A 23,106-nucleotide genomic window follows, 5' to 3' on the forward strand; every position below is an offset into this window, starting at 1 on the left:
TTTCCAGCTCAGACAGAGATTTGAATCACTCCTCACAATCTCCACATTTCCATGTTTTCTCCCCACTGTGAACGGTGCTTTTTCCTTCCATGTTCAAAATTCACCAATATTGAGGTTACAATAAATTGGGAGATTCTGTATGATTTGGTGTGATGTTTGTTTTTTTTTCCCGACTGAAAAACCTGCTGTCTCCAATCAGTTTCTGCTCTTCTTGCCCTGTCCGACCACTGCCATCGCCCGTACATGCATGTATTTGAATTTATATCCGCTAATCATCCTTTCCTGCGTTACTGTGAAATATAACCTTATTAAACTGTGTAATTTTCATAATGGTATCAGCCATGATTCATTGGTAGTGATGTCCTCTGTGTTGGTAGGTTGTGGATTCGAGCTCCATTTCAGGGACTTGAAGACAAAATTCACATTGGTAATGATAGTCACTGTGATAGTGACCGACATAGTATCCCTCTACTGATTGAGCGACCCCTTTCGGATGAGACGTTAAACCATCTGTTGTCTGGGTGGAAAGAAATGATCCCATGGCATTATTTTCAACGTGAGCAGCCATGTTCTCCCCATTCTCCTCACTAATATTTATCCCTCGACCAGCAGTATGAGAACAGATTGGCTGGTCACTATCAGATAGGTGTTTGTGGCAGTTTATTGTGTGGAAATTGGCATACCACGTTTCTTGCTTAACAGCAGAGATTGCACTTCAAAATGATTTAATTGACTGTAAAGGACTTTTGGGCATCTGGGTGTTGTGAAAGGAACAATATAAATGTCAATCTTTACTTTTTTTACTGCAATGTGTAGCCTTGGAGATGGTAGAGCTTTTACCTCCTCAGTTTTGTTTTATAGTTCATGCTTTTACACTTGAGCATGCTTCTTCTGTGCACCCTCACCACCGCTGTGATACAGTGAGGAGCATTGATAAACTTCTGTAGTTCATGTGTGGCCCTTGTATCATCGAGTATGATCTCCTGGGATTTGTACCTTCAAAAGCAGCATTCCATTTGTTTTGTTAATTGCATCATCAGATGAGGTTGAATCTTACTATTCCGAGGATAATTTTGAAGTCACTTAATACTCATTGTTTTATCGTTCAGATGTATAATTTAAAGTTTCACAAACTGAATGAAACTCATATTTTGGTGCATCTCATCAACCACATATTTAATAACAACCTTTTGAGGATAAACATCCCAATTGTTTCCAAAATGGGCAGGTGCACGATTAATACCAAACTTGGAAAAGCAAAAGCAGGAAGAGCTTCCAAAATCTTGTTCGATAGGTTTTGAAGAGGTTAAAGAAGTGGCAGAGAGGTTTACAGAGGAAATTTCTGAATTTGATCCAGGCAGCTTGAAAGTTTTACTATCAATAGTGAGCAAAAGGAAAATGTGAGTTGGGCATTGCAAGCTTTGGTGATGTGATATTGGGCTGGGGGAGATTGCCATGCGAGGGTTGGCATGGGTATGAGAAACATGATGACAAGAATGATAACTTGTGTTGTTGGGGCAGTGATAGCCTTGATAATGAGGAGCGCCACACAAATGGTGCTTGAAGTGGCAGGTTGATGTGAAGGATTGAATGAGCTGGTTGGTGTAAGGAATGGGAGCTTATGGTTTTCCTTGTTCTCCAGAATGATCTTGGAATATTCAGCTTTTTTAACTAAGGGGATATGAAGAATATCAGTCCTTGATGTCACACAAGATAGATGCAAGGTTAGCTGTGTGCCAGATGAACCCCTCCTGATGCTCCTCAGATGATGGAGCAAAGGTGAAGGCCATATTGAAATCACATACGGGGTTTGTTTCAAAGTCAGTTAACAGAAATTAAGATTCCTTCCTTTTCCTCAGACTATGGACAAGTCTGATAGTTGAGCTTTGAGAGGATGTGACACCAGCTAACATTTGAACTGTATGCTTTTTAAACTGTATGCTTTTCTGAAAAAAATACTTGGCCCCGCAATGCAAATTTAACTCTCTTGACCTGTATGTCGGGGTTGAAAAATGCTCTCCCAGGTAGAATCTCTGACCAGATCATGTATCTATTGATACACAGCCCACCTGCTATTATCCATCTGTAGGGCATTGTCAGCAGTTGTGATCAGTGTAGACAATTGTTATATTTTCTATTTTGTTGTAGTCATGTTATTAAAAACCCTGGGTTTAAATATATACAGGCAGTATATCTGCTAAAGCTGTGATTAAGAAATCATAAGGTGAGATAATTGATTTTAACCATTTATTTGTTTACATATAGAGGGCTAATGGAATATTATTCATAGAAAGGAGATTCCTTGGGATGTAGACAATTTACAAGTGATTGGTGTTTAGTCCTAATTAGCAGGTTATGGGGTATCTTATTGGGATACAGATGATGTAATTAATGGAAGGAGCCAGGTCGGTCAGTAGTTTGTCAGTTTTGCCATAGGATTTCAGTCTGACAAAACAGAAGGATTTTCGGATTGTTCCTGAAAGGGGATCTGTCCAAAGGTCTGCACAGAGAATAGCAAGTAACCCTGATTGTTAACTTTGTTGATGAGTGGATTGGGATGCTTAGTTTGAATATATATGATGAGTGGCTTGTGTAGATAGTGAGTTTGTTTTTCCTTTATGTTTAAGAACTGTTTAACTGTTAATTGTAAAGCTATTTATTTGATAATGGAGTTGATTCTGTGTTTAGATTAAAGTTTGTTTCAACATAAAAGATACCTATTGGTCAGTGCCATCACTCCTTGGGTGAAGAATCCTTTCCTCACACTTCTACAAGTTGTTTGTGTTTCTCGCCCAGTATCCTAACAGAAATTGAAGTTAGTCTTTATCTCGATACTTGCTAAATATCTCTGACAATTTTCAACTTGCTAGGAATAAATGACTGAAAGCAGGTGAAGACAGTCTGATAATGTACAAATACTTCTGACCAGATGTGCATATCTTCCCAAATCCCTGATTGTCTACTTGGCTGTATTTGTAGTTTGTTTGAACCAAGATTTTGTATTCTGATATTGAATAATGAGCAAAAGCATAATGCCTGAATTGTCCCCTCTCCCATAAAGAATGTTGCAAGCTTTACAAATGAACAAATTATACCACATTTCAGCAGGTGGTTGCCCATTGTGGCCCAGAATTTGTCATGTGGTGAGCAAGTCTTGTGCATTGGGTGACACTGACTGCTGTGCAATATCTACAAGTAGTTCAGCTGTAGTAGGTGCACGGTTTATCTTGGTTTACAATAAAGAAGGGATGGAAACAAATTCAGCAGAAATAATGAGTGACAGATGATATAGTTTAACCAAAATCTTTTTTAAGAGAAACAAAGTTTCTTATTTTCCCTATCAAGATTAGCTAAGGTAATTATGTAACTGAAACAAATTCTAATTTGCAGAAAGGATTTTGTATGTACAGTATAGTGGGTAAGAAGTATATAATTTTCATCACACTAGGCTATCTGTGTTTTCTTTAAAGTTGCTCCTTTTTGTTGCAGTTTCTGTAGTTTGAACACATTCTCCCTCCCTTCGGTTCTGATGAGTTTAAGGATTCAACATTAACTCTGTTTCTTTCCTAAAAGATGCTGGCAGACTTGCTGAGTTATTCCACTGTCTTCTGTTCTTGTTTCAGATTCCAGCATCCACAGTATTTTGCTTATTTTAGCCCTAATGCTATGTTGTGTTTGGGAAGGAAGAAGTGTGTGTGACTGCCTGTGTGTATTCTCCCTGTGTCTGCGTGGAGTTTCTGGGTGCTCAGGTTTCCTCCTAAAGTCCAAAGATGTGTAGGTTAGGTGGATAAGCCATGCTAAATTGCCCTTTAGAGTTCAAAAGATCAGGTAGGGTTACTGGGATAGGTGGGGATGTGGGCCCAGGGATGCTCTTTCGGATGATTGTGCAGTGGGCTGAATGGCCTCATGCTGAATTGTAGTGATTCTATGAAAATAATAAAGAGAATAATAAACTATATCCGCAATGTAGGTAGCAACTATTCAGCCCAAAGGCTCAGTGCTATTTAATACAGTAGTGGACTCGTAATATTGAGAATACAGATGTAGCTAACTCATTTTGTTCATTAAGCCTGCATGACTAAATTTTCCAGTATTGTCAGGTGTGTGCGAGGCATTTTCTATTAACGCTGCAGATGGCAAGAATATTGCTGGAAGGCACACCTGTGGCTGGTTGATTTGTATTGCATAGTTGTAGATGATAGATGCGTCCACTTGGATTAGTACTGCTCCATGCTGACCTGTGTGAACCACCGCTGTAATAGGGCCAAGTGTTTTGTTGCTAATTTCTGACTCCCTGTCTTATTGCTTTCCCCTGTTCTTCCCGTACCTCCACTATGCGACCCTACCAATTGTTCCTACCTGGAGTGAAGTACTCTGCTCCATTCACAGCTTGCCTGAGCTGTTCCTTGGCTTATGCCCCCCCCCCCCCCCCAAAAAAAAACCCTCCCCACTCCCACAGCTGTGAATGAACCAGAGTGATTGGCAACCTATTTCTGCCAAATATTTTATAGTATTTACAGCACCATACCTTTCCTCATAGGCGTCATCTCTCAATTCTGGTATATTCTAGTTTTCTGTTGTACTGTCACATGTCTCTCTCTCCTTTTCTGTAATAAGGAGACCAGAACTGTGCTAAGTACGACCAAGATTCTAGACGGGCTTAACATAACTTGTCTGCATTTCATTTCTAACCCTTTAGAATTAAATCCAATCTAATGCACATTTATTAGTATTTTATCTCCCCTCAGTTGAATATAATTATTTTGCAAAACCTTTTGAGTATTTCATTTAAATTGTCATTCTGCTGCTTTTTAAAATTTGGACCACGTTCAGTGATGGTGGCTGAGTTTTGCCAGTTAGTGTGGAAAACTGACCAAACACACACTACCGTTATTATTACTGTTGCTGGTTATGTCAGAAGGACATCATAAATAGCTATTTTCATTTCTTTCTGAAAATGATCCAGGTCGTTCATACTGTGTATGCACACAGCGGATGCTCCTCCAGTGTCTGGAATCACTTGTGCAGAAAGTGCAAAGTGGAGTGGTACTAAATTTTGAAAAAACGGGCCCAGATCCAGCACCTGTTGGAGAAGGTAAGTTTTATATCCTTGTTGCCTAAACTAACATTTTTAATCCCTGTGGCTTGTAAATGTGATTCCTAGACAGAACGTCTTTTTGGCTTGACAGCAGCATCCTGCTGATAAAAATACCACTCGTGTTACGACTGCAAAGTAGCAATATGAAATTATTAGATTCAACTCTTGCTTTGAGATCTTTTCCCTTTCAGGGTAATTTAAGGTAGAGTGTCCTTGTCAAGTTTGCTAATGCTGGCGAATGAATTTCACTGCATTTGAAGGCACACTTTGTCTGCATCAAATACAGTCAGACTATATATAGCCACGTGTACCTTAAGCATTTTCCACACCAGTGCAGTTGCCAATTGGTACATATTAGGGACATTTTTCTGCCGGATAACGTTCCTTGTTATGATCCTGTGAGCAGCCATTGACATTTAAATAAGTTCAAATGCCCAGTAATCAACTGGCAGAACTGTGCCACAAAATTCCATGTTTTAAAAGAAAATCAAACCTACTGTAGCAAAAATAAATTAAACAAAGCAAGCACTATTTCCTTAACACGATAGTTGAGAAAGAATTGTGCTGTAAATTCAATTCTGCTCGTTACCTCCTCCACCCTTTTCAAGATTTCTGTTACTTTGAGAAATCTTGAAGTTTCATTCACTTCTTCAGAGACCAACCCACAAGGTATGCTGCAGCCCTCTGGAATTCACTTTAATTCTCGTGTGTTTCAGCTAACCTCTGAGGTAAGATTCTGAGGGCCCTTGCATTAGCCTTTTGACTTTGCCACCCTCCACCTTTTCTTTACAGACCGCATGACTGTGGATGCCTCAACTCCTTGTTCGGGTTGCCGGCATAACCCCAACTGTCTTCCCACAGCTTTCCAAGCTAACGTAGCTGACTGATTTCTGCCACAAATCTCTGTTAAGGACCACTCTAGATTTCTTCCACTTAGCTGCAAGCTAGAGCAAATCTTACAACTGCTTCCGTCTCGTGAAATTCGAACTGTGATTGTGCCCCACCCACATTCCACGTGGTGAATGATGAAGTTAGTATTTTCTCTGTTTGAAGTGCAGGCCTAACTGACTAACGTTATTTTCTTTTGCTCTCCCAACTCACTGAGCTGCATCCTGCACCTAAACCAAAACTGCACCTGCTTCTTTCTTTTCCCAAACTGAACTGCTTGGTTCTGTCAGCAAAACAACCAGATGAATTAAACAAACCAATCTTCTAACCAAGGCTGCACCCTGAATCGTAATCTGAAAGGCAATTGGCATGGTTTTGGATGGTTCGAACGGAAATGCAAACAATTTATTTTGCCTTCAATGCAACTCTGGATCCTGTAACCCAAATGAATAAGTAATTTGTATCTCGAATGGAGTTTTATGATCATCTTTCCCAGAATTACTAGCTTTGTCTTTTATGGAAATAATGATAGACAGAATCACAAAATTATTACAGCGCAGAATGCCATTCACCTCATCATATCTGCACCAGCTCTCCAAAAAAGCAGTTATCACAGTGCCATTCTCCAGCTTTCTCCACATAACCTTGCAGTTTGTATTTTTTTCAAATAATTATCTAATGCCCTCTTGAAAACCTCAATTGAACCTGGTTCCACCACACTTTCAGGGAGGACATTCCATACCCTAACAACTCGCTGTGAAAAGTTTTTCTCATTGCTTTTGTTTCTGTTGTGAACTACCTTTGTGCCCCTTTGTTCTTGACGAGGGGAAGCAGTTTCTCCCAATCTACTCTATCTAGACCCCTCATACTTTTAAATACCTCTATCAAATCTCCTTGCCACTTTCTTTTCTCCAAGGAAGAGTCCCAACCCCTCCATCTTTCTTCCTAACTGAAGCTCCTGGGCCCTGGAACTATTCTCGCAAACCTCTTCTGCACTCTCTACAATGCTCTCGCATCCTTCCTAAAATGCAGTGCCCAGAACTGGACGCGATACTCCATCTCGTGTTTCACTCCTCATGTTCTATACAAGTTCAACATAACCTCCTTGCTTTTGTACTCTATGCCGCTATTAATAAAGTCTAGGATACTGTATGCTCATTAATTACTCTGTGAACCTGTCTTGCCACCTCTTAATGACTTATGCACGTATACACCCTGGTCCCTCTGCTCCTGCACCCCCTTAGAGCAGTACCATATATTTATCACATATTTCTGCACATTGAACTTCACCTGCCAGCTGTCTGCCTGTTCCACTAGTTTATCTATGTGCTTTGAAGTTATCAACTGTCCTCCTCACAGTTTACAATGCTTTCAGGTTTTGTATTGTCTGCAAATTGGTTCCCTGTACACCAATGTCAAGATCATTAATATCTGTCAGAAAAAGCCAGAAATGACCCCCACCCCTTCTGCTGACAAGGTTTCGAGGGGTTTGTTTATGTATAAAATTCGAAAAATGTGAATAAAGATACTTTTGGGGGGGAGGGGAGGGGGGGGGGGTGCGGAGAGAGAGAAACTAAACAATGGGCAATCCATTTCTGGACTCTTGTAGAGCCAGGGTATTGAGAAGGGATTAAAATTGATAGGGGAGGTGATATTAGATAGACAGTACTTAAAAAGTTGTCAAGACACCAGATGAGATGTATCCAAGGACACTGGCCTTGGATGTCTTGTACAGCAGCTGGACCCATGCTACGAGTTTAAGCTTTTCCCAAGCCGTTCCAACACCACAAACAAATGCCCATTCAACCCAACAAATCCCTTCTCGATGTCCAGTGCCCCAATAACCTTCTGCCGGGGATAAAACTACATTTAAAAGCCACCTCACATTCAACGACAACTGGCAGCCCTTCATCAATCCAATCTGATCATCCCCAATAACCTGAGGGAGACACTCCTCCAGCCTCAATGTAAAATCTTGACCAAAATCCTGGCATCCATATTTAGTAAAGAAATGGGACGGTACGACCCACATACCACCAGGTCCTTATCCTTCTTTAACAGAAGTGAGATGGACGCTTGCAGCATTGTCTCTGGAAGAGACCCATCTGCTACCAAATCCTCAAACATCTCCACCAGTAATGGCACCAGTTGATTAGCAAACTTTTCATAAAATTCCACCAGGAATCCATCCAGCCCCGGTGCCTTAACTGTCTGCATGTGCCCAGTTGCTGTCCAGACCTCCTACACTCCCAATGGGTCCTCCAGCCCTTTTCTTCTACCTCGCCATTCTCCAACCTCTCCAGAAATTTCCGCATATCCAACTCCTGCCTGGTGGCTCCGACCTATCAAAAGCTCCGTTGACTTTATCCAGAGTCGAAACGTCGACACAAGTTCCCCACCTAAATCTCGAATCTGGCCAATTTCTCGGGAGATTTCCTGCCACCTCAATAGACCTGCTAAGAGGCGACTGGCTTTCTCTCCCTATTCGTATATTACCACTATCAAGCGCTGCAACTGGCCTTATCCGTAGATAATAGATCAAATTGCATCTTCAACTTCTTTCAGTTCGCCAGAAGCTGTGAGGTGGGGTCACTCAAGTACCTTCTGTCCACCTCCAAGATCTTCTCCACCACCCATTGCTGCTCTTCTCTTGCCTCCTTATCTATCTGCACCCTGTTGCGAGATTATCAATCTTGCCACTGCTTTTTGGCCTCCCACAACACTGCGGGCGACCTCTCTCCATTCTTGTTGAACTCCACACACTCTGTCACCCTGGCCATCTTCACACAAAATCCCAAACAGCCCCACCTCCAAAACCACATCATAGAATTATAGAATCCCTACAGTGCAGAAGGAGGCCATTCGGCCCACTGAAGCCGACGCCAACCCTCTTCAAAGAGCACCCGACTTAGACCAACTCCTCTGCCCTAGTCCCATATCCCCACCTAATCTGCACATCCCTGGAAACTGGGGGGAAATTTATATTGTGACCAATCCTTTTAACCTGTACATCTTTGGCCATCCACCAGGTGCAGAGCGTGATCGGAAATCACTATCGTGGAATGTTCCGCTTTCTTCACTCCTAGCAGTAGAAACTTTTCCATCACAAAAAAGTCGATGCGCGAGTACAAGTTGCGCACTGAAGAGAAAAACTGGAATTCCCTGCCCCCCAGGGTGCATTTACCATGACAGATCTGCTCCACTCATCTCCTTCATGAACGCCATCGGTACCTTCGCTAGCCCTGAAGGGGCCAATGTCTTTGGTTTAGATCGATCCCACTTCGAGTTCAGAATATAATTTAAATTTCCCCCCAAAATCATCTGGTGCATGTCCATGTCTGATATGGAATGGCTGCCAGCATCCTCTTCATGAACTCTATATCTTCCCAGTTTGTGGTGTACATAGTCACTAAAACCACCAACTTACCTGCCGATATCCCGTAAGGTAGCACAGTGGTTAGCACTGTAGCTTCAAGGCACCAGTATCCCAGTTTGATTCCCGGCTTGGGTCACTGTCTGCGGAGTCTGCACGTTCTCCCTGCGTGGGTTTCCTCCGGGTGCTCCGGTTTCCTCCCACAAGTCCTGAAAGATGTGCTGTGAGGTAATTTAGACATTCTGAATTCTCCCTCTGTGTACCCGAACAGGTGCCGGAATGTGGCGACTAGGGGCTTTTCACAGTGACTTCATTACAGTGTTAATAAAAGCCTACTTGTGACCATAAAGATTATTATTATTTTTACCTATGACATACCTGCCACTCTGGTCCGCTACCAGTGTCCCCATCTGGAACCGAACTCCTTTGTTAATTAGTATCGCCATACCCTGGGCTCTGCTATCAAAGCCTGAGAGGAACACCTGGCTTTAGCCAACCCTTTCGTAGCCTTACATGACCCTTCACCCGCAGGTGGGTCTCTTGCGAAAGCACCATCACATCAGCCCTCAAACTCTTCAAATATGAGAAAACTCTCTCTTGCTTTGTTGGGCCTCTCAACCCCCATGCATTCCACGTAACCAATTGAACCTGGGTCTTTCAACCCCATCCCCTTCAGGTCAGCCATTTCCACCGCCAGGGAATTTCCCCTCCATCCCCCATAACTATAAAACCAGAGCCCACCCAAAATGCCAGCCAGCCCATCTTGGTTTATCCGAATGCTGCTGCCTTCCCACCCCTCCCAATTCTCCTTTGCCCACTTCAGGACTCTCTCCTTCATCTGATAGCTGTGAAAAAATGCAATCACCGCTTGTGGTGGCTCATTCATCTGTGGCTTCACCCGGAATGACCGCTCTGGTGGGCCCAATCAAGCTCGATGGGGGAGATCTGATTCTCTCCTCCCCCATTGACTTCATAAACATTGCCTCAAAATATTCAGTCGGCCTCGAACCCTCCACCCCCTCAGGCAACCCCACGATCCTGAGGTTCTGCCACCTCAACCTATTCCCAGATCCTCGACCGTGGCTCTCAGGCCCTTGTTTCTGTCCTCCACGTTCCGTAATTCTGCATCCAGCGAGGCCAGCTGATCGCTATGTCGCGATAGTGTCTCTTCCACACCCTTCAACACCTCACCATGCTCGCGCAGTGTCTATGAAGTCCTCCCCAAAGCCACCTCACCATGCTCATGCATTGTCTATGAAGTTCTCCCCAAAGCCGCCTTTATCGGGACCAATGCATCATCCGCGGATTTATTTAGGAGGGTCTCCATCATTTCTCTCCCTTGCCTCTTGAAATACTTGCCGATTTGTCTTTCAAATTTGACAACCATTACCTCTGTCAGTTTGTCCACTGTAATAGGTGCGGCCCCTTGTCTCTGCCTCCCAGCAGGACTCTACACCTTGCTCAATTCCTCACAGGGCTACTGCTCACACCTTTCTTTCCAACATTCTTTTTTGTGCCTTTTGACATCCTCACCCAAAAGGCTCTCAAATAGGAAGGATTTGTCCACAGATTCCCCTGGTAACTGGGTGAAAAGAACCAAAAATCAAGCCATCTTACGGGCGATCTCCTTCTAGAAGTCACCACCATAGGACCCCCGTTATCAATTCTGACCTTGTAAGATAATCACAGGTTAATTAAACCTAGGCTTGATTGATTTGCTTTTACATCAGGGTTGTCATTAGCTTCTGAACCAAGCTCTTTCCATTTATCTACAGTTAAAAATATTTAATTCCTAAAAGTTATATTTCAAAAATATGAATTATGAACTAAATTTTCACACAATGCCAACAATTATAGATAGCCCAAACTCTCGAGCACCTTAAAATCAGCAGACAGAGGATTCATTGACACTTTTGGTCTGGATTAGATTTAAACTCTGGCCTCATAAGTGAAAGGTCAGTCATATAGTTTATTGAATCACCTGGTTTATCCACCTCCCTTGTGATCAAAATCAATGTATACTGTGGCTGAATATATGTTATCATCAAGCAACCTATGGTAGTACATTGAACAAAAGAATTATAGAGATGGTTGTTTGTCACTGATATTTTAATCTTGTCTAGATGGTATTCTTGAAGCACTTAAATCTGCTCCTCCTCTTGGACCACAACTTTGGCACAGTTGTCACAAACTCATCTATGTACGGCCCAACCACAAAACTGGTGTTCCAGTTGGACATTGGCCAATCCCAGAGTCCTTTTGGCCAGACCAAAACTCTCCAACCCTAGTAAGTTTTTACCAATCTACTAATGTATTTGTTCACCTTCAGGACATTTCTTGCATACTAGTTAAATCATTTGAATTACTGTATTCATGCCTATATATTCGTCTAAAATGGCAATTGAAATATTTTTGACCCTTTTTTATTTGCCTTCCTATCTTGCACTGTTTGGCTGTTTGTGTGTGTGCAAGAATACTGAGACATTACTACCTCATCACTCCCAGAGAACACCCCATGGGAATTATTTGGATTGTGGCTCCTTACCTGTACACAAAAACAATTCCAAAATTTGCCTTGTGGGAAGCAAAGAAGAAACTGTTTATAGACTACTCTGGCACCTTGAAGCAATGTTTTAAGACCACTTGTTGGTCTTTTTAATAATGAGGCTCTATTTATAATATGTTATGTCCCAATAGCGTTGCCAATACTGTGGGTATTTCTATTTATAATATGTTATGTCCCAATAGCGTTGCCAATACTGTGGGTATTTCTATTTATCTCGGTGAACCACAAGTCTTCCTCTTATATTGGTCAAATGACCACACAACCAGTTAGTCAGTTCAAAAGATGGTTTATATACACAAGGATTACTTCGACATGCAAACACAATATCTACCACGAGTTAAACTACACCTATCAGCTACAATAACCTATACTTAACTTCAGGGCGACCGGCACTGTGCAGATGGATAAGGCCTTTATCTTGATCTCACGTGGCTGGTTTGAAGAAGTGGCTCTGTCTCTGCCGGGCTGATCCGTCAGGTAGCAATCGTTGGTCTTGAAGTTGGCTATCTGGTCGTTATGCTGCAGTTGGTGTGGGCACAGGCTGATCCCAAAAGAGGCTGGCACAGGCCGGGTCCAAAAGAGACAGAACACATGGCTGTGTCCTCTTTTATCCCTCTGGGATTTTGCGCTCTTTGGGGCTCTTTGGACCCAATAGTTCGACAGGGCTCTGATCACTGCCTTCGATTTCGGCTAATAAAGGGGCGGGTGCCTCAGCGGTCATTGACCTTGGCAGTTGGGCTCTCTGAGTAAAGGGGGGTAGCGCCTATCAGCCTGTGGCTGTATTGGTTTCTTGATTTGTGTCTGGGGAATGGGCCATTAAAATGCAAACGAGCGGGGGTTTCGATCAGGTCTAGCTGCCTGCGTTTCAAATACCCAAGCTCTGTATCTGTCTGAGTCCTGGGTTGGCCATAATTCCCATGGTCCTTTGCAGGTGGCCATCTCAGATGGCTACACTCTTGACAAGCTCATGACAGTCCATCAAGGAGCTCCTTCAAAATGTTATGTATTATGTGCTAGTAATGTAAAATCCAATTAGTATTTCTCCTTAACGATGTGTCCATCAAAATTTTAGAATAACTTAATTGACCGTTAGAGAACTAATTTTCTGTTTGAGATTAATTTAATATATTGAATGAATTTTTGATTATGGGCAATGTTTGTTTCATTCTGTACACTCTCTTAAACCAGCCACCTCGCAATGCTCATCCTGTTGTGAAATTTTCCTGCGTTGATTGTGACCCAATGGTTATTGATAAACTGCCTTTTGATAAATATGAGCTGGAACCTTCACCTTTAACCCAATATATTCTGGAACGTAAATCTCCTCTCACCTGCTGGCAGGTAAGAGCCCCATACAGCTTTTATCTTTTTGTATATCCACCTTGAAATTAATTTTCAGGTGAAATCCTACTAGAAATCATTAAATAGTATCCTAGTTATTGTTAACTGTGACAGTTCCCAATTTTAATTTCCCTGTATGTTACGAGCATTAGCTAATGTTTCATGTCTGTAACATTTGTCAACAAGGCAAATAAAGCTGGGCCTTTGCTCAGCTAGCTGATATTTAAATATGATTTATAATGATTATAATGATTTATGGAGACTAGATTAGATAGGTGAATTTAATTTTTGGTGTGTCAGAGATAGACTCCACAGATAAAAAGGCAGGTATTTTCAGAAATACAAACTTAAAAAGTGAATGGAGGCTATTTAAGTTAAGGAGTTGAGGAAATTAAATTAAGGAAATGGAAATTGTGTAAGATAAGCTCAAACTTGATGGTACAATTTTTAACTGCAGTGCCACCAAGCATGTCTTCACATCCTCCGTCCTGGAATGCTGTGACGTTTTTCTTCACAATTTTTGACTCCCGTATGAAATTCAGGCCATTTTTGGCAGAATGGATACATACAGAACAGCACTTTGGAAACTGCTGATACGAAGGGCATGGAGGGAAGGGACTACGCTTGTATATTTTACTTGCTGCTCTGTCAAATCTTGGATTTATTGCTCATTTTTGTCCTCTGGATGCAGCGGAGGGATTGTCATTGCACAGAACCAGGCCCAAAAGTAGAGTGCAGTAATTTTTCTCGTGCTGATGTAACTGCAGCGGGTACGATAACTTTTTCTTGATTTCACTTCAAAGCATTTCCTTTCAAAATAGGCACTTTGGCAATTACCTAGATTGCTGATCTGTTTGAAGGAAGGTTTATTTTTCTTGTATATTTCTTCACTTACATACTGACTCTTGACAGTGTATAGCTGTCGGCACTCCTCACCCAAGTACCCATTCAGACTAGATGCTTGCAAAGAAGATGTTTAATTGGTGACAAATATGTGCGAATGAAGAAATCCTGTGCAGACCTTATTCCTTTTGCCCCGGTGCAACCAACGTCCGTAACTAGGCATGCATGTTTCCGTAGCTATACAAATAATTCTGGCATGGTCAGTATGATGACCTCCTTTTGCAATATGAGTTGCATTGTTCTTGTCATGACTGGCTGCTCTGGAAGTTGATTAGCTCAATTGACAGAATGATGCCAATGGCACAGGTTTAATCCTTGTATTGGCCTGTGATATTCATGGAGGCTTCCTCCTTGACTTGCCCTGTACTTGATGCCAAGTAGTGCCACTCAAGCTATCTAACTACAAACATGAGAGATCTATGGGCTCTCATGTACTTTGGCTAATTACAGGACCGGATGACTCCAATCACATCCCATCCATTGGGTATGGTCAAAGGTTGATATGATTTGTATTTTGGAACTGAGCGTGGGCTGATGGCTAACTTTTTTTTCTCTAAAATTTTTTAATACACTGCAGTATTTCTTTCTCTATCCAACTAATGATGCAGTATTCAAGTGGGGAGGCCCTTTCCATTAAAATGTGATGCTTTTAAAAAATATTGTTTTGATTAGATAACTTTTTTTTAGCAGTTTGGGCGGTTGTGCCTTCATATCCACTCTATTAAGCAATATGGTTGTAATATTTTAGCAGCATGTGGGTTTCTGTTGGTATGAGCATGCACCCAGATGACCTTGCCTGTTAATTCCTGGCTGTAGATCTATTTATTTTGGTGGGGGAGGGGGATTCCATATAAACCACAAGCATAGGGCAGCCAAATGCAGAGTAAGCCTATCTTGCTGTTAAAACCTTGGAAGGCTGCTCCTCCTGCACCCCAAGGTGAATTAATTTTTATTTCCACAGCAGCTGATATGTGGCTTACATTGGCTGCAATTGCCAATTTAGACCAAGCTGGCACTGTGAATGTGTTTACTCACGAATGACATTGAAACTGCACAAACTAATGTCCTGTTTGACCATCTAGCGGACAGAAACAGGAAAATGTAATAATTTACAAGAAAGTTCAGATAACCGAAAATGAAGTTAAGAACTTCGAATTTCAATCTTGATTTGCAGAAACCTTTATCGATCCCTGTTGAATTTGTTTAAGAAGGAAGTTTCAATTTAGTTCTCTACCGAGGTTTTCTCATTTTAAACCATGTTAAGTCGAGTGTAATGCACCTGTTATTTTCAGTGTGAAAAGCTCCTTCCATTTGTCTGCTACTTTGGGTAATATGTTGAAAATAGCTGCATGCGTTTTGATGTGACTGTTAGAAAGCAATACGATTTTGGTTTGATCCCTTGAGATGACCTCAATAATAAGTCAGTGCCCCCACATCTGGATAGCCCTTTGAGTCCTGAAGGACTGAATTGCCTCCTGTGCAGTAAGATTCTATTATTCTGATGGTAAAGCACAAAAAGGCTAATGTAATTGTTGGCCTTTATCTGAAGGAGGTTGGAATTCAAAGGTGAGGAAGTTATGGTTCAACCTGGATCTGGCTGTTGATGCAGAGGAGTCAATTTAAATTTTCCAAACTGAAATTGAGATTAATTTTGGGTTAGGATATTGACAGATGTGCACTGGAAAACGGGATTGAGGAACAGATTAGCTGTTACCTTGTTGATTAGTAACTGGCTCGAGGAGTGAATGACCTCAACCTGTTGCCACGGTTACTCTTTCTATGGTGTTAATCAGATGAATGTTCAGGTAATTAATTTTTTGAGCTCTTTGTTTTGTTTTAAAACTTGCCCTGAGGCAAGGAAGGTCATTGGGACCATCACTGGCAAGTGAAAGGTTTACGTGGAGATCACTACAGTGTGCAAAGTATGGAGTAATTAGTGAAAATAAGGCAAAAGTGTGCGAAATTGTTCTCATTTGCTAAGCTTAGTTTTTTTCCGAAATAATTTTTAGCTAGTTTTAATATATTGAATGTTCCTTGCTGAGGTATGTAGTTTCTTTTTATTGAATTAAAATATCAGTTAGTAGCTTTCTAGGCAATGAAGTTCCAAACCGTCCGGTTCAGACTTCCTGCATAACAAATTCTAACCCATCAAATTATCATTCCAGGTGTATGTGAACAACAGTGGGAAGTATAGTGACCTGGGTCATCCATTTGGTTACCTAAAAGCTAGTACAGCTTTGAATTGTGTTAACCTTTTTGTGATGCCTTACAACTATCCTGTACTGCTTCCACTTTTAGGTAAGTATGATATTTTACAAGGATTCTAATGGAAGTCCAGGTTTTGAGGTTAACAATAAAAGTGCCTGTGTTGCCTGCTTTCTTTTACTTTTTATGTTCACAAGAGGTAGAATGTTTCAAATTTATAATTTTGCTGTGAACAATTGTCACCAAATTTATTTATCCTATGAATGCAAATTAGAATTAAAAGCTAAGACGGTTATGTTATTAAAATAACTTCTAATTTGTGCAATTAAGCCAAAGGTTCTATTAAGGCAGAAAATGCCAACTGTCCCTTTCAAAATTTGGAACAGGTTAGTTTTGTGATTTGAAAGGAATAGCTTTTAAAATAGAATCATGGGTCCATTGCTTCTGCTGCAAGTCATGTTAAGACCAACTGAAGATTGTAATCCTGCAGAGAAGCATTGAATTGTCCCCTGAGTTGTGTGATTGCTAGCTCACAGTTTAGTGAGTGTCCAGTAATACAATTAAAATCTGAAAGCATTGCACGATAAAATGAAAGGTGACAGATTGGGGTATTTGCCTCGTTGACCTTTGTTGTTGAAGGGTGTGTACCTATAGCAGGTTAAATTGATCAGTATTGTACAGTATTTATCATTGTAAGCACCCTCTCGGAGCTGCAGTCATGATTCCTCTGTATATTTCACAATTGGCTTGGAAGTAAAATTATTCTGTACCTCTTGCTTTTCTGGTTAAGATCAGCTGCGCAATGGTAGCACGGTGCACAGTGGTTAGCACTGCTGCATCAGGGCGCTGAGGACCCAGGTTCGATCCCGGCCCCGGGTCACTGGCATGTGGAGTTGGCACATTCTCCCCGTGTCTGCGTGGGTCACAACCCAAAGATGTGCAGGCTAGGTGGATTGGCCACACTAAATTGCCCCTTAATTGGGGGGAAAAAAATGAATTGGGTACTCTAAATTTTTTTTTTTTAAAAGATGAGCTGTGCTGGGGCATCATAAGTTGAAGGACAATTTCTGCCGAGGCATAGTGCACTGATGGTCTGTAATTCCTAGTATATCTTTTTTATGATCATAAACTACTGATTGTACATTTAACAAAGATTCTATTGTATAGCATTAAAAAAAAGACATACTCAATTCAACAAAATAAAGATTAATATTTGGAAGCACATGCTTATAATTTACAATGTTGTGTAACGGTTGGAATAAGAGTTTTGGAAACTGGAGAATCGTGATTCAAATTTAGGATTGTGCAGTGGTCTATTTGATGTTCAAGTTACCTGAATGTTGAATTCCTGCTCTTCATCATGGAATCAGAAGGTTGCCCATGTGGATGGAAAGGAGGGAATTGCATTCATGGTTCTCGTGTTCTTCTGAGCAGTATATTCAAGAGCTATATAAACGAGGCACTGGTATCCTAAGAAATTCCAATGACTTGGCTGCTGTGGATATAAAATGTCCTGGCAGTGCCGTTGTGTAACTTGCAGTGACCAATGAACCGTTAGTTATCATTGAAAAAGTGCCTTTGATAGCACTGGCAGAGGTCCACTCCTTGAAAGGACAGTAGAACAGGTGGACCAGACTGCAGCTGTTCTGCTCAACTTAACCCTACATATTTCACACAATGCTCATGAGATTGTGGCAGACACAGTGGGAATGTCGTCATGTCTGCCTTTCCAGTTGATCTGGAGAAAACTGGATTGAAGCAAGAAGTCCTGAATGCATAAAGCAAACCTATAACTCATAGTGGTGAAATTTTAAACATTGTTAAGGTGACATGGAGTCAGGATGCATAAATTCTTTAATGAAATCTTCCACTGCTTTATGAATTCACACTGCATCATAATCTATCTTTGTTGAGAAATATGATTGCAGTATGGCTGGTTTCCAGTTGTGCACTAATTATCTCCCCAAAAGTAGCTATTTAGCCTATTAAACTGCCAATAACACGTTAATGGTGTCTTAATGTAAGGAGTATGTGCTGTGTTTGACATGGAAATTGGCAGAGTTGCTTACCATTGATCATCATGTTCGCAAAACTATTGGTGCCATTATTTTAAAGTTTTATTTTTGTACAGTTATAGAAAAAAAGTCTCTGCTTCTCAGCCTTGGTATTGCTGTATGTTACATTTGTTTGTTGTACATGAATCTAATGATGGTATATATGTGTGTGTTTTTACATGTCCGGAGAAATGCAATCAGCACGAACTGGGCCTGACCAATAAGCCTCTCTCTCGACTTCCTCTGACAGTCAGAAAACATGGTTCATTGGTCGACACCAAGGCCCGCCATTGCTGTTGCATTGTTTCATGGGTAGGTAACTTTTGCTGAACTCGGGTATTATGTTACATTTTCTCGTGCAATTGCTTCTCCCCATCTTATTTGGATTTTTTCATGGAGAAACATTTTAATTTAATTAGAATGATTTATCAATGGGTTATATTTTAGACCAATAATAGCATATGCTAAACCGTCTGGGATGATTGTGCATCAACACGTAGACTGCATTTCATTGCATATCTCTTTATGCAAGGTTGAGCTCATGTCACATCATCTAGAGGAGCAAATTGAATACTTGGTTGAAAGAACAATGTTTAAAACTAATTTGATGGTTAATATTTTTTGTGCTTAATGATGAGTTTTTAAAAATAAATTTGGAGTACCCAATTAATTTTTTCCAATTAAGGGGTAATTTAGCCTGGCCAATCCACCCACCTTGAATATCTTTTGGGTTGTGGGAGCAAAATCCACGCAAACACGGGGAGAATGTGCAAACTCCACACGGACAGGGAGCCGGGATCGGACCTGGCGCCGTGAAGCAGCAGTGCTAACTACTGTGCCACTGTGCTGCCCTTGCTTAATAATGAGTTAACATTGAAGTTCTGTACAGCCATCACCTCTGTGCTGGCTGGTCTACATTGAGTTATGGTCCAGCAATGCCTTGGATTTTAAAATATCTCAGTCTTGTGTTCAAATTGCTTCATGATCTCACCATATCTTTGTGATCTCCTCCAGCTCTACAGCCCTTGTGTGTGTGAGTGTGTGTGTGTGTGTGTGTGTGTGTGTATATATATGTGGCCTCCAGTAAATTCCCTAAATTCCCACTTCCTTCATCTTGCATTTGCAGCCATTTTGAGTACGAAGCTCTGGAATTCTCTCATTAACATCCCTCCCTCTCCTCGATGCTCCTTCAAACCAAATCTATGACGAAGCATTTTGTCACCCATTCCCGTGCGTCCTTCCTTTGGCTCAATGTCAGATTCAGTCTGACACTGTATGTGCATTGGAATGTTCTACATACTATGTAAATACAAGCTGTCAGTGTTGAAGGTGTTAAGTGAAAGAAAATCTCACTATTAATCACACGTCCTCATGTCTGAGTTACTTCATTGCCACAGAAGTGCTTCTAAACTGCATTTAGTTGAAGAATTATTATCATATGACTGTTAGTTCCTCTTGTTTACTCCCATCTTCCTTCCCAAAGGAATTATAGAATGCCATCACAGACAGAATTCTCTGCATGAACAATGAGCAAATACTATCATTGCTTTCCAGTCATAGCAATGGAACATATCATACCAACTGAACATTTCAGTTTCAAATTGGTTGTCTTTTTTTTATATGGATGTTTTAAATAGTAGTTTATTGTTACTTTCTGTTACTTGTTTTCTTTATCTTAGAATCCTTACAGTGCAGAAAGAGGCCATTTTGCCAATGAAGTCTGCACCGATCCTTTGAAAGAGCACCTTACCTAGGCCCATGCCCCCACCCTATTCCCACAATCCCACCTAACCCACTTAATCTGCACATCTTTGGACTGTGGGAGGAAACCGGAGCCCCCGGAGTAAAACTATGCAGACACTGGGAGAATGTACAAACTCCACACAGTTACCCAAGGGTGGAATTGAACCCGTGTCCCTGGAGCTGAGGTAACAGAGCTAACCACTGTCACTGTGCCACCCAAATTAAAGTTTTCCCGTTGTCACTCATAAAGACATGCCTTGCAAGTTCAGGTGCACAGAACAAATGCCAAATTGCTTCATTTATCTTTTTGAAATACACTAAGTGTTGGACGACTCTGCTGTGGGGGATTGACTGAAAAGGGGGAGAGTTTGTGATGTTTATTGACGAGCAGCAAAAATCCACTTTCAGCATCGTGCCATTTCCCACAACAACATTGGCCTGCTCCTGAACCTTGTTGAATTGGGTCAGCATTTGAAGCACAACCTTATTGAGAAATATTGATGGGTTAAATAGCCAAAGCTATGGCAAAAGGATCTTTATGTAGGAAAATTTGAGACCAGCCACTTTGGATCTCGAAGGGATATAACAGGGCACTTATGGTGAAATGATAGAGATAGTGGTGGTGCAAAGAGACTTAGGTGTCCAGTATGTAGATCATATAAATCATATAAATGTCAAACAGTTATGGAAAATATTCAGAAAGGCTAATGGAAGTCTTCAGCTTCACAAGGGCCCAAGTTTGACCACAGCTGAAGGACTGCAAACCGTTCTGGGCACCACACCTTAGGCAGGATATATTGGCCTGGAGGGAGACAGCGTAGGTTTACCACCATGACACCTGGGCTCCAAGGATTACATTAAGAAGTGTGATTACACAACCTAGAGTTGCATTTCCTGCAATTTGGAAGGTTGGGGGTGGAAGGGAGGGGCAATTTCCGCTAGTCGCGGAGTCTCCGAGTAGTTGCATAATCTATAAAATTGAAACCAGACCTTTCAGCCATGAATTTAGGATACCCACCTAAGTATAAAAAAGTTTGGCTTCTCTTTTGCAGACGACAATTGATGTTAGATCAATTGGAAATCTTGCGATTGGTAGATTTTCGTTATCCAAAGATATTAAGGAGTATTGGGCAAAGACTGGTATAAGGTGTTTGGCTGCTCTTCAACCATGTTCTCATTGAATGGCAAAACAAAGTTGAGCCTACTCCTGTTCCAATGGTCCAATATATTTAGCATGTTTGCATTATGGTGGGAAACAACATTGTAATGTGGGCAAAAAAGACAGGAAATACTGGACAATCTCAGCTGGCCTGACAGCATCTGTGACGAGAAAAGGAAGTTAACGTTTTGAGTTGACTTTTGGTAATGTGGGCACACTGCCACAAACTATGAGCATAGGAGCAGATTCGCAAGCCAGCCCAGTTTGTACATGGCTGGAATGGTGGGTTTCCATTTTTAAACTAGCATACGTGGAGTTCACAACTGACTGGCTTGATAAGTGAGTGTTGCATCTGAATAGTTTTGGGTTGCTTGCTGCCCTGAGACCCGGGTGGAATGTTGAGGGGGTTTTATGTGGCCGTGGCTAATTACTACACAAATTCAGTCATCTAGAAATGAGACAAACAATTAAAACTTCTTCCAAGGAGTGTTTTCGCTCCATCATTATTTTTAGTGAATTTTGAGTACCAGAATACCCGAGGAAGCCTAGGTGTTGTCATGTTAAATGATACCAAGTAACCGTACTGTATATTTAAGTCTTCTATCAATTGATGCCTTAACAAAAAGGGAACATTTGGTGAATTGTATGCTTAAGCTCCATTGTGGTTATTTTAAGAAAAATTAAGTTTCTCAATTTTGACTTTAAATCAGCATTGTTATTAACTCATTCTGACCCACATTACTTAATTTTATGATTTCCTGCTAGCTTTGACTTGGTTTATTTTTGTGCACATTATGGAGTGAAATATTTAAGATGGAGGACAGAGCACTTGTACGTTTCGGGCGTTCCTGGATTTTTTTGTAGGTTGGATATAGAACATAGAACAGTACAGCACAGAACAGGCCCTACGGCCCTCAATGTTGTGCCGAGCAATGATCACCCTACTCAAACCCACAAATCCACCCTATACCTGTAACCCAACAACCCCCGCCTTAACCTTACTTTTTAGGACACTACAGGCAATTTAGCATGGCCAATCCACCTAACCCGCACATCTTTGGACTTTGGGAGGAAACCGGAGCACCCGGAGGAAACCCACGCACACACGGGGAGGACGTGCAGACTCCGCACAGACAGTGACCCAGCCGGGAATCGAACCTGGGACCCTGGAGCTGTGAAGCATTTATGCTAACCACCATGCTACCGTGCTGCCCCCTACATATAGTGTGGCCAACTACAGAATAAAGCTCCTTCTGTCGCACTCGATGAAATGTCTTTGTACCAAATTCTGGCAGAGCGTCCCGCAAATGGCAACACCAGCCATCCTTGATATTACCTCTCTACAGATTCTTGGTTAGGTTGGTTTCCAGGAGACAAGAGTTTTCTGCTGCCATGATGAAAGAAACCAGATCTTGTTATATAGATGTGGAAGATAGGTAACAGGTGCAGGTTTCCTCTAATCAAATCTAAATGAGCAGCATCATACAAGTGGCTTGTGATGTGGATGCAGATACGGTAGGAACTGGAGAGAGAATACCCAAACTAATTTGATGGGTCTTCACAGCCAGAAAAAGAGCAAGTATTCATCCTGCCACCTAATTTTAAACCCAGTGCCTAGAAGTCAAAGTTAACGTTTTGAGACTGGATGACTTTTTGTAATGTGGGCACATTGCCGCAAAGTATGAGCATAGCAGCAGATTCGTAAGCCAGCCCACTTTGTACATGGCTGGAATGGCAGGTTTCCATTTTTAAACTAGCATCCGTGGAGTTCAAAAC

The 23,106-nt window shown here is 41.4% G+C and overlaps 1 protein-coding gene across 2 annotated transcripts in view; it reads left to right on the top strand.

Moving 5' to 3' along the window:
- Positions 1-23,106, top strand: part of ints6 (integrator complex subunit 6) — a 180,695-nt gene that overhangs the window by 57,839 nt on the left and 99,750 nt on the right. The window contains exons 6-10 of one of the 2 annotated variants that reach the window (XR_005461317.1): positions 4,967-5,095; positions 11,483-11,646; positions 13,114-13,266; positions 16,335-16,467; positions 18,618-18,740. Coding sequence is in view for 1 of the 2 variants with exons in the window: in XM_038802588.1 (XP_038658516.1) it covers positions 4,967-5,095; positions 11,483-11,646; positions 13,114-13,266; positions 16,335-16,467 (579 nt within the window). In the remaining variant the exon portion in view is untranslated. The remainder of the gene's footprint in view (positions 1-4,966; positions 5,096-11,482; positions 11,647-13,113; positions 13,267-16,334; positions 16,468-18,617; positions 18,741-23,106) is intronic. The other variant, XM_038802588.1, reaches the window with a different exon arrangement.

Source organism: Scyliorhinus canicula, chromosome 7 (genome assembly GCF_902713615.1).
Source record: "Scyliorhinus canicula chromosome 7, sScyCan1.1, whole genome shotgun sequence".
Lineage (NCBI taxonomy): Eukaryota > Metazoa > Chordata > Chondrichthyes > Carcharhiniformes > Scyliorhinidae > Scyliorhinus > Scyliorhinus canicula.